Source organism: Pleurodeles waltl, chromosome 4_2, assembly GCF_031143425.1.
Source record: "Pleurodeles waltl isolate 20211129_DDA chromosome 4_2, aPleWal1.hap1.20221129, whole genome shotgun sequence".
NCBI classification, from domain to species: domain Eukaryota; kingdom Metazoa; phylum Chordata; class Amphibia; order Caudata; family Salamandridae; genus Pleurodeles; species Pleurodeles waltl.
The window spans coordinates 12,382,075-12,394,595 of NC_090443.1; the positions used below are offsets into that span (position 1 = coordinate 12,382,075).

General features: G+C 45.8%; 1 protein-coding gene across 1 annotated transcript in view; it reads right to left on the reverse strand.

Moving 5' to 3' along the window:
• TRMT1 (tRNA methyltransferase 1) overlaps positions 1–12,521 on the reverse strand; it is a 109,872-nt gene that overhangs the window by 77,549 nt on the left and 19,802 nt on the right. The window contains exons 6-8 of the mRNA XM_069230400.1: positions 12,391–12,506; positions 11,348–11,460; positions 2,657–2,805 (exon numbers count right to left, since the gene is read on the reverse strand). Of these exons, the coding sequence (XP_069086501.1) occupies positions 2,657–2,805; positions 11,348–11,460; positions 12,391–12,506 (378 nt within the window). The remainder of the gene's footprint in view (positions 1–2,656; positions 2,806–11,347; positions 11,461–12,390; positions 12,507–12,521) is intronic.

Here is a 12,521-nt window from a genome sequence, read left to right on the forward strand (position 1 = left end):
GAGTGAGTCTTTGCCGGGGCTGATTTACTCACAGTTTGTTGCTGCGTTTTCGGCTGCTCGCTTTCGGACTCGTCCGAATCTCGAACGTCGGTGTCTGTGTGTCCGGCCGGTGTCGACGCCATCTGGAGTCTTCTAGTTCTTCAATCGCGTAGGGTCTTCTTCGATCAAAATGCCCGACAGGCCTCGCAAGTATCCTCCCTGAGTTCCGGAGATAGACACAGATTACAGACCAATTGCTGGTCTGTATAAGGATACTTTGCGTGGCAATTTGGGCAGAAACGGAAGGGGGTCTGGTCCATGAGGTTTGAAGATGGACGCGGTCGGGCCGACCAGGCCCCGCCAAAGAGTGGAAGGCTCGAAGGGCCACCGGAGCGCTTCTTTTTTCGGTGTCGATGTGCTAACACTAAACCGGTACCGAGCGCGAACAATACAGTCGAATTTTCCGATAAACTATCTAACTTTCCCGAATCGAAATACGGAGCGAAGAGGAACACGTCCGAACCCGATGGCGGAAAGAAACCAATCTAAGATGGAGTCGACGCCCATGCGCAATGGAGCCCAAAGGGAGGAGTCCCTCGGTCTCATGACTCGAAAAGATTTCTTCGAAGAAAAACAACTTGTAACACTCCAAGCCCAACACTAGATGGCAGGATAATGCACAGCATGTGTATCTGCAGCTACACATGCCATCGAACATACATACATATATATATATATATACACACACACACACACACACACACACACACACACACACACACACACACACACACACACACCTATATACACATATATTCTCAGTCGTAGAGTTGGTCACAAGAAAACTTTAATCACCCTGGAGGATGATTAAAGTTGTTTTGTGACCAACTCTACGCTCGAGTGAGCGCTTCATTGAGGATTTCAGACTTTTTTTTTTTTTTTTTAAATAATATTGAACAGTGTGCTTGTCTGGTTGTGCACTCCACCCCTCTTGGGAGCAGGATCCTACACGAGCACTCTTGTGGAGAGAATATATATAAATATATATTCTAACAGCACAAGACATCTAATCCTGCCTAGTGAATTAACATAACATTTAAACTAATGGCTGTGATGCAGAATAAAAAAAAAGGGGGGGGGGGAGAAGAGGATGGAGAGGGCTATTCCCAGTTTGAGAATTATAATAACAGTCAGAAATTCAAAGGTAGCAATGCAGGTTGCATCCTTAACAATAAAGCATAGTTTGAGAGCTTGTAATAGACATACACAATGCAATAAAGACACCAGTTACAAGTTTAAAAGGGCTTCTAGCAGGAGCAGAATCAATTACACACTCTTAAGACATATCCTAATGGCCTAACAATCGACATAGCAGTTGATGAACACCCGGATAGAAACCATAACACCCTGGCACTAGATCCCCATCTTTCCTTGTAGTCCCTCTTAGCAACAGACTGGAACCCCAGTCCTTCTTAGCAACAACAGGAGACAGTTAAAATTGCCTACAATAGAAAGCAATGAGGTTACCCTATCTCAAATTTACACCTTAGTAACACATATGATAACTGACATTAACATTCAAGAGCAAGATGCACAAACAGTCATACGCACCTTCAATAAATGAACAGGCATGATCAAAACGTTTTTCTTCAAAGCGGTATAGAAGTTTAGGTAAACACACTAGAAAGGGTTGCATCTCTAAGGTATCACAGTAGGAATGAGGCAAAAACACTCCCAAGATGGCGCCTTGTTGTGTTCTCTCTCTCCTGCAGCGACAGGCCTGGGAGGGTTGCTGTGGCACCTGTCACACATCCACTACACTCCAAACCAAGACACATAGGTAAAAGACATTGTCATTTACAATGCCAATAGTCCTATCTACCACAAATGTGATACCTATTGAATTGCAAATGCTAGTTAAAAAGTAGATATTGGAGTTACATCTATGAAAATTGGTTGTGTAAGAATGATGTTGGCACTCCAAGAGTGTTTCCTAGACCTCAATTGTAATATGGTGTTGAACCATTTCTGGATAGAATTGAAGCACACCAAGCTAGATCTACTTTCCTGCAATTTAGGTATGAATTTCTGCCAGTCAACAAGTTTCAAATCAGATGGAATGACTTACAGCCAATTATCTTGCCCCTCTAATGAGGCGAGCTTTATATATGCTGGTTTTTTGTATCAGTTATTCATTAATCAGAACGTCTAGACAATAATATCTTAACCTGGTGCAAATCTATGGAGGATAACCCCCAGCAATTAATGGAATCTATTACCACTTTAATGCACAAGCACTTTTATGAACAAATTGAATATGTGCTTCTGTTTAAGTTTGTACATAATTATGCAGATTTAACAAACCTTCATCAATCTTGTTTTTAACTAATGTTGCTATTAGCCAGTATCAATTAGGCAATCTGATACTCTGCTCTACTCATTTATATTGCAGTGAATATGGACTACTGTATCATTTGTATCCCTTGTATCACACCCAACTGACTGCAGTATATGTACGTGATTAGAACATCTATACAGGCCATGAATCGGGCCAAGAGCGACTATGGCCAAGAATGTGATTTTAACTAGGTTTTATGTGCTTTTATGGTCTATTTTTAAACAGAATAAAGAACTTTAACATAAAGTAAAACATACTCCCTCATTTTGCGTTCCTTACCTGGCAGAAGACTTGACCTTGGCTTGTCCAGTGAAGACCCTCACAAACACCCGAATGTAGAAGTCAGCGCTAATTGATAGCAATGGTACAATGTAACGCTGGTAGCAGTTGGCACGGAGGTCCAAACTGTGTAGAATGATCCTCAGGGCCTGGTGGACCAAGAAAAATCAGACGTTAAGCATGTGCTGGGGCAGAAGCCTATCGCCGAGCAAAAGATAACTCTTTGAGATCTCAGAGGCCAACCACATGATACAGAACATCAACTATGCTGATGCACAGGGCCAGATAGGACCGAGAAAAAGGAAGGCTGGGGACCTGCCAGGTAGGTGCCTATAGACCAGCAGCTCACCTGTGGTTTCACTAGCTAAAAACAGGTTACTGGACAGTATATAAACCAGCACATAACCAACAAACCAGCTGAGACTAGCAGATCTATCTGGAGATTCTCACAGACTTACTTATTACAGGAGGATATTTGGGTCAGATGACTTATGCACCCACTCCGAGATCTTTATTAACCCCAGAAGGTCACAAGTGTAAATTCCAATGGGAGCATCTCAGTAGTGCTTCCTTGCACAATTCAGAAGTAGATAAGTTTGCGGAATAGCAATGTCTATTGCCAGCCTCAAGAAATACATTTTGTGGCATTTACTAAGTGTAAGTGAATTATAAAAAACAAACTCCATTACGTGGTAGTTCACATTATGCTACATTTTCGGACAAATACAACGTCTGAGTATCTTAACACCGACTAGTGAAAAAAAAACCTCAATGTAGGAAAGTGCCCTTTTTGACATGTCACCCCCACTTTTTGCTTGGTATTCGATGCAATTTTGATTGAATGTGCACTAGGTTCCTGCTAACCAGGTCCCCAGTGCCAGAACTTTCCCTAAAACTGTGCAATTGTTCCTCAATCGTCAATACCTGTGGCCCTCCTGAAAGTCTCTAGTAAATGGTACCCCTGGTACCTAGAGCATGGGTACCAAAGAGGGCCCCCAAGGGTTGCAGCATGTACTGTGCCTAGCACATGCAGGCTCCGTGTCTTGGTGCAGCTAAAAGTGAAAACACAAAATGGCACAAACAGCAAGTGTGCCATGTCCCCTACCACTGCATGCAATATTTGTAAGTCAACCCTACAGCAGGTCTTACAGCTCTAAGACAGGGTGCATTATATTAAATGTGGGCATGGCTGTATGAGGAGATAAGTCAGATAGGTCTTTGTTGATTCTCAGACATAGTGAGTGAACAGGGAGGCCATTTTAATTATATGTGCCGGACACTGGTCAGCACGCGTTCCCCAGCTACATGATGGCTTCACTGAAAATAGGGGATGTTCCCTATCAAACATCTCATATTAATAAACACTCACTGTTGCCAGTGATGGATTTATCAATACAGGCACCCAGAGGACACCTGTCACGAACAGACAAGTTTGACCCCCTAGGGTGAGGGCCTTTGCTCTCAGGCAGACAGGAATGAAAGCCTTCTCTGGCAGGGGTGTTTGCACACCCTTCCCCAACAGGATGATCTGCAAATCTGCATTCCAAGGTGGGGGGCCTCAAAGACGCCCACCGCCTTGGTTGGCAGATCTGGCTTTATTGAAGGGAGATTCATGCTGACCTACAAAGAAAGAGGACACAGACTCGCAAGAGAAGACTAAAAAAGAAGCGCCTGACTTGGACTCCGCCCTTACGGCCTGTTTGCTGCACCCGTCGAATTGTGCCAAAGTCACCTCGCCCTGCAAGCGGTTGTGCCTCCAAGACCCTGGGAGGCCTGCCTGCCTTCAACAAAAGACCCAGGAACTCTAGCGGCATCCCAAGAAACCGGAGAGGACTCTGGACCGAGAAAAAAAAACAAAAAAACAAAAAACAACAGAAAGCACCACTACACCTGTGCAGCCTAGCCTGATCTGAAGTGGGCCAACAGTGCCAACGTGGTCCTCTGGCACTCCACAGACCGAGCCCATCTTGGACTTGCCCACTGTGTCCCCCTGACGCAGCCTGCAGCCTCTGCGCGCCGGCCCCCTCAACCGCTTGTGCTCCTGGAGAAGAAAGCCCAATGCCTCAAAACACCACTGTACCCATCGCCCCTGGCCTGTGCAGAAGAGGACCCAAGGTGTCCCCAAATATCTCAAGACTTGAACCCACCTGTTGGTTCTCCTGGATTGGACTCACTGTCCAAACCTGCAGCCTCTTCAACTGGACCAATCCCCATTGCCTAACATTGGGCACCCAACGCCATTCGACAGCTCTGCACCAGGCTGCCCCAGTGCCACTAGGTGTGAACTACTGCTGTGGTCTTGACCCAATACTTATGTGACCAATCTCTTGGACATTAAGTGAGTCGCTGTACTGTACCCGTTTGCTGCATTTGTTTTTCCTCCACAGAATAATATTACAGCTTACAAAAATTGCACTGTCTCGACTTTTCAAAACTGTAAAGATTATTCTTGCAAAACATACTTACCTGATCGTATTGATTCTGGTGTGTATATATATATAAAAAATATTTTTGTAAATTGGTGTGGATCTCCACATTGAGTCGTGAATCTCATTTATTGACTGTATTTGCAGATATCTAGCACTCCTCTCTGATAAGCCTAAAGCTGTTCGGCCACACTACCCCTAAAACATTAAGTTGGCCCAACGTAAGGCCCTCTACCAAGCATGGAAACTTGCCATTGTGTCTAAACCCAAATAAGCCCATCTGCAGCAGTTGCTAGCAAAAAAAAATGAGAGCGCAATGGCAAGTAAAGGAGCCCCTCAGGAGAATGAAGCGGTGGAAGATAATCATGAAACTCTCCACAACCAGGACAGTAACACCACGGGGAGCACTTCAGATAGTACCCCAGAAGATGGACAGTAAAGATGCTGAACTCCAGAAGTTAGCTAAAAAGGATAGGAAGTCTAGACTCTTAGCTATAGAAAAAGAGAACAGAGATGGATCTAGGACCCATCTCTGGTGACAACGAAAAGACAACACTTTTAACCCTATGGACCTAAAATAAAGTGGTTGCTAAGCACCCCCCGCCCCCCAATCGACAGAGGACAACCAGTCTGAAGATAAAAACAGTGGTCTAAAGGCCCCACAAAAACGTGTTCAGAGGGGTGGGCCCCACAACGAGACTGGGACACTAAGAAGGCTAGGTGCATTAATTGCAAAGCCAATGGGCACCGAACTGGAGACCATGCCTGTCCCAATAAGAATCTCACTAGTGCACACGCAGCTCCTGGTGCACTAGTAAGTCTCTAGATGGGATCCCATGTGAGCTCTGACCATGTCTGCAAGCTCATAGAAGTAACTTTAGTCCCCAAGGGTGGGATGGATGTAGCGGTCATGACCATCTGGCCCAGTAATCTGCAGCAGTAAAACAGCTCATATTAATGAGATCATATGTTAAAGCACCAAGGGATACAGGTGAAGTGTGACCTTGGCGAGTGAAAAACTGATACCCCCAAAATGGTATTTGACTGGTGAAACTTTCAGTGTCAATGTTGACACTAAGCTTAAGTCCATCCCACGGCAATGGTGTCCTTAGAGTGGGGAGGGGATACTGGCCAGAAAAAGGTGGTGGTGTCTTTTACAATCCCTGTAGCCTGTCTGTTTGGAAATGGTCTGGAGTCGACCGAAATATCCATGCAGCTATCCTGGGTATAACTGAATGGGTGTGTTTGTGTGTTAAAGCCAGAACACAATGCACAGCCCAGGATGTAAAAGAGGTGCTGGCCCAGCCCTCCAAAAGAAAAGGCAGAAAGCCTGGTAAGCCAACTTCTGAGCAGCCCCAAGCTCAGGACCCCTCTCCTCAGGGAGAAGAGCTGTCAGCCCTTGATGGAACTGAGCCCCAGGAACTTTGGCATTACAGAACAGAGCTCCTGGGCCCAGGGGGTCCCTCCAGAGAAGAGCTGTGCCAGGGACAGAGGATCTGTCCCACTATTGAAAGCCTTAGACAGCAAGCTGCTGACCAGGAAAAGGGAGATGTATGTGGCTCCCACAAAATCTATTGGGAGGAGGGCCTCCTCTATATTGAGGCCAGAGCCTCCAAACCTGGTGCCACTAGGAAAGTGGTAGCACCTCAGGTACATAGAGATTTCCTTCTCACTTTGGCCAATGACAACTCCTTAGCTAGGAAACTTGGACAGACAAAACTTGGAGTAGGTTAGTCCCTCACTTCTACTGGCCAGGCATGCCCCTTGTGGTGAAGGAGTTTTGTTTTATCATCTATCAAGCCAGTGGCAAGACAGGTGGCCACCTAGAGGCACCCTAAATTCCACTTCCAGTGGCTGGGGTTCACCTTGAAATGGTAGGGGTGGAAATTGTTGGCCACCTAGACCCTGCAACAGGCTCAGGAAACTGATTCATACTGGTGGTAGTGGATCATGCCACCACGCACCCTGAAGCTATACCCCTTAGGACTACCACTGCTCCTGCAGTTGCTAGGGCCCTACTCTGTATCTTTACTAGAGTGGGCTTCTCTAAGGAGGTGGTATCAGACAGTGGTAATAACTTCATGTCTGCATACCTCAAGGCAATGTGGAAGGAATGGGAAGTGACTTAAGTTCACGACCCCAGATCACCCACAAGGAAATGGTGTAGGTGAGAGATTCAACAAAACCATAAAAAGGCATGATTGCAGGACTCCCAATGAAACTCAGAAGGAAATGGGATATCCCGTTACCATGCTTGTTTTTTGCCTACAGGGAAGTGCCACAGAAGGAAATAGGTTTTCCCCTCCTAACTTCTGTTTGGACATCCTGCAATGGGACCATTGGGTCTAGTGAAGGGAGGCTGCGAAAGACCTCTCAAAGAGCCCAAAGCAAGAAATTGTGAACTATGTGCTTGGCCTACGTTCTAGGATAGCTGAGTACATGGAGAAAGAATCCAAACACCTTGAGGCCTGCCACAGCTCCAGTATGACCAAAAGGCTGCCATGGTGGAGTACCAACCCAGGCAGAAGGTGTGGGTACTTAAGCCAGTGGCTCCCAGGGAACTCCAGGACAAATGGTGTGGCCCTTACCCTATCATTGAGAAGAAGAGTGAGATCACCTGTTAGATAGGAGGTTTCTAGTTGGAAAGGGTATACGCCTAAGCCAGGCAGATCCCACCACTCTAGTCAGGGTAATTCAGATACACACCATAAATTAGCTTGTGCTCTCCATCTAGCAGCTTGGCGCAGAGCAGTCAGTCTTAAGTTAAGAGGCAATATGTAAAGTATTTAAGCAACACTCCAACAATATCTACAGTGAGACACCAAGAAATAAAAAGAGACACTCCACACAGGATTATAAAAGAAATAAGCAATGTTTGTATAGCCGTCGAAAGAATTACGACCAAAGCGACAAAGATCCACATAGTAAATCTCTATAGATTACTCTTGAATACAGCCAGGAAAAAGATGTTCTATAAACATTAATACAAATTCAGTTTGGGTGATCGTTGCGGTTGTAAAGAATTTGCAGTCACCGCCAGGAAGGATTAAACAGAAAAGAGACTTTCTACAACCGCAGCCCACACAGGTTACTGAAGTGAGTCAGTTCAGACCGAGAGATGCCTGCTAGCCCACAGTGATCACCCTGTGGACCCCAACCACACTCAATACCTCTAGTATACTGATGGCAGTAATTGGCTCCTGGGCTCTGCAGCAGTGGCTCAGATGGTAGCCGGAGGGAACCACGATATGTGAGGCAGCCGCGCTGGGGAATTCCCAAGGGACGCCAGTTGTTTTGTCCCGTCTGCTGGGCAGAAGGGGCAGCGCTGCAGGGTCCTCTTGATGCGACGGCTAGAGAAGTCAGCAGGCAGTGCCTTCACTCAGCCCTCGGGTTGGTTACAGGTAAGTGAAGAGGCCACCAAATTGAATCTTTTGCAAGTTGAGAAGGGGGAGGGGGGGGGGGGGGGTCACGCTGGGGGCTTCCCTAGTGGCAGCGTTCATTGGGTCCTGCCTCTTCAGCAGAAGATGCCACGCTGCAGAATTCTTTCGATGCAACAGCAGCTAGGTAAGTCAGCAGGCAGTGCCTTCACTTAGCTCTCAGGTTATAAGGACTGCACGTCTCTGGGGGCAAGGCAGTTTACGGGCAGAGACCACCATGCAGAATATCTGCCAAGTCTTCCAGGGCAGTCCAGTGTGAGGGTTTACCTGAAGAGGCTCCTAATTCTTCCAGAGCGGAGCGCCGGAGTTATTTTAGACAGTCTCTTAGCAGGAATGAAATAGCGGAGATTGACAGCGAGGTCTTTGATGACCCCGAGACCTCGGAGAGAACAGGGAGCAAGCCAACAAGCCCTTGGAGTCACTTCTGGAGGTGTCTTTAGGTCCTTCTTCCAAGGGCAAAAGGTCAGCAGGTAGCAGTGCAGCACAGCAAAGAAGGGCAGTAGATCCTGGGAACACTCCGGCATAGCGGAGTGGCAATCCTTCTTGCGCAACAGCCTTCACTCCAGCAGAAGGTCTTACATGTCCAACGGTGTACTAATTTGAGTGGGTCAAGAGAACTGGTACTTGTACTGACAAGTATCTTTGATGTGGAGGGTGACTACTAAAGAGTTTGTGTGAAGTGCACATGTCCCCCTTTCAGGTCAACCTCGGCTCTAGACTGCCAGTGGCAGGTAATCAGCCGATTTGTGTGGACTCTAGCCACTACCCTTTCAAACGTAAGTGTGAGCCCTTCCCAACCGCCTCCCAGGGAAGACCCATCAGTAAGCAGATGTGGATGAGTATCCTGTGTTGTGGGTGTCTGAAGGAAATGCAAGTGTAGCTGTAACCTAGCCCAAGCCAGATGTGTACTGGAGATAGGTTGTAGGCACACAGTAGGGAGTGCAGAGAAGTGTCCACTTTCTAAAAGTGACATTTCTAAAATAGTAACAATAAATCTGTTACCAGCAGAGGATTTATCATCACCATTCATTACAGCTTAAATTTGATAAGGAATTCCCAATGCTGGCCAATGAGAGGAGCAGGCCTCACAATGATGAAAAATGAATTTAGGAGTTTTTCCATTACTAGGACATGAAAAACGTAAGGTACATGTCCTCCTCACCCACAGCCCCAAAGATGGGCCAGTTGATGGAGTGGTCTTCTCAGACACCCTCATTGCCCAGCAGCAAGCTGCCTGCAGGCAAGTCCTACAGCAGTATGCCAAGCTCTGTTCCCTCACGCCTGGTTAGACTAGTTGGTGCGTCCATGATGTGGACACTGGTGACCATTTGCCGGTCAAAAGCAAAATATACAGACAGTCTGACCATGTGAAGAATAGCATCAAAGCTGAAGTAAGCAAGATGCTCGAGTTAGGGGTAATTGAGCACTATGACTGTCCCTGGGCCAGCCCAGTGGTCTTGGTTCCCCCCCCCCCCCCCCCCCAAAACATCATTCCAAGTGAGGTAAATCGGAGCTGAGGTTTTGCACAGACGACAGGTCTCCATGCTGTCACCAAGACAGATACACATTCTATCCCAAGAGCAAATGAACTTATTGACAGGTTAGGGCCAGACAAGTATCTCAGTACTTTTGATTTGACATCAGGGTACTGGCAGATTGCACTGAACTCTGGAGCAAAAGAAAGATCAGCATTCTCAACTCAAGATTGACGTTACCAGTTCACTGTTATGCCATTTGGCTGCCACCTTCCAAAGGCCAGCGAATAAAGTCCTTCCTGGGCTGGAAGCCTTTATTGCAGCATATCTTGATGATAGTGATCTTTAGTTCCAATTGGCAGGATCACCTGATCCACCTTGGCAAGGTTCTTGAAGCTCTGCGAAATACAGGCCTCACTACCAAGGCAAGCAAGTGCCACACAGAGCAGAGCAAGGTTGTATACTAAAGACATCTTTTAGGTGGAAGCCAAGTTAAAACACTACAACCCAAGATCAAGACAATTCTGGACTGGAAAGCTCCAACCACCTAGACCCAAGCCAGGCTGTGTGTCTTGGTGCAGCTAAAAGTGAAATCACAACATGGCACACAGCCTGTGTGCCGTGTCCCCTAACACTTGATGCAATATATGCAAGTCACACCTACAGCAGGGCTGATAGCCCTAAGGCAGGGTGTATTAGATTACATGTGAGCGCATATCTGCACAGGTAGATATGCCCTTGCTATGTCTTTGTCGATTCTCGGACATAGTGAGTGAACAGGGAAAACATTTTAAGTACATGTGCATGTAAAGATTGATCGCAAAACGTACTTACCTGATCGTATTGATTCTGGTGCCTAAGTATATACAAATATACTTGTTGTTTTTGTAAATTGGTGTGGATCTCCTTATTGAGTTCCATTTCTCCTTTACCGACTTTTTGCATGTAATTGCAGAGGTCCAACACTCCTCTCTGATAAACCTAGGGCTGCTCGACTACGCTACCCCCTAAAAGAGCACCTTGGGGGTTGCTAGAGCAAGCCCTGTCCTCTAGTAAGGGAACTCCTGGACTCTTTGCACAATCTATCTCATTTTGATATATAAAAAGCAAGCTTCCTACAGCCCACATCTTAGAGCCATTACTGGTTCATCTGGTATGCTTTGAGTAAAGTGCAGGTTTTATTGGCTGGAACCTGGTAACCAGATATTTATGTGTCTGAAACGAGGGATCACAGGTGGGAAGAGAGTTTATACTACATTAGGTTTAAATTTAAATCCAGGAACACAAGGTGACACCTCTTTGTTTACATATGTACTGCATAAAACCATAAGACCGTAAGCTACCAATACTCACCATTTCATGACAGAATTTTGCCTTGATTGACATGGCACCATACTTGCTGTAACAAGTTTCGCCACTGTTGCCAGCCATAACTGCCATGTCAGTGCAAGTGACACACAATAAACCTGAAACACACAAAATACCGAAAGTTGGCATGCCAAGAACTTAAGACATGGGCAAAATATGAGGGTTACATGCAACGCTGGAAATAGAAGAGCCAGTCACACCAAGTGCTCATTCCATTTTAAGATTACTGCCTAATTTTTCAATTATGTGCAGAGCCCCTGGCAGAGATTAGACAAAGCTTTCACTTCAAGAAGCCGTCAACGGGAAACTAAGCAGAATGGAGCATGACAGGTACACACCCAACCCTCTTTTCAGTTGCTATAAACAAACAAAGATGATCCAGAAGGGACAATCAATGTACCCATGGTAAACAATGGGAAAAGTCTTTGAGACACTGAAACCAGATCACGAGGTATCCTGCCTTTGATTCCCATCTTGCTATGTATGTTTCTTTTAAATTTCTTTAAATGGGTCATCTACATACCGATTGTAATTAAGTTAGAATTCTTAGGCTAGTTGCCCTTTCTTCAAAGGCAACATCAATCAGGAAACGCATATGCCAACTTCACTACAAGAGAGGTGGTATTTTAACGGGGTGTTCGACAGAAGGATAGGCTCCAGGTGGAAATTTCTAAATTAAAGGGAGAAATATATAACTAAAAAAAAAAAAAAAAAGGTTGAACTTTAACGCATTGTCTCTATTCTGAATCCTATCACTGATCTTAACCCATTCCATCAATCTATCCCAAACTGTTCCCCTAAACCACATCCTTACCCTACACCTGATTCTCTACCTTCCCAGTCTTGGGTGTTCCACATCTTAGATTTTTTTTTTCCAAAGACTCCCTGCTTCGTTTTCTTTTACTTTTTTTGTAACTTTAGTTTTCTCACTTTATATTTTGAAATGTATATCGAATGCCACAATGATGCTACTTGAGTCTGGAGCCCATAAACCTCCCCAGTTAGAGGTTCAGGACATCAACACCCACCTCCTTCATTGACCGCCTGCACAGCTGCATCCAGAAAGACAGAGGGGCTACCGTAGGGGTCCAGGTCGATTACATCAAAACGTTCCTTGGTCTCTCTGTGCCTGTACATCAGCATCCTGCAAATAACAGAA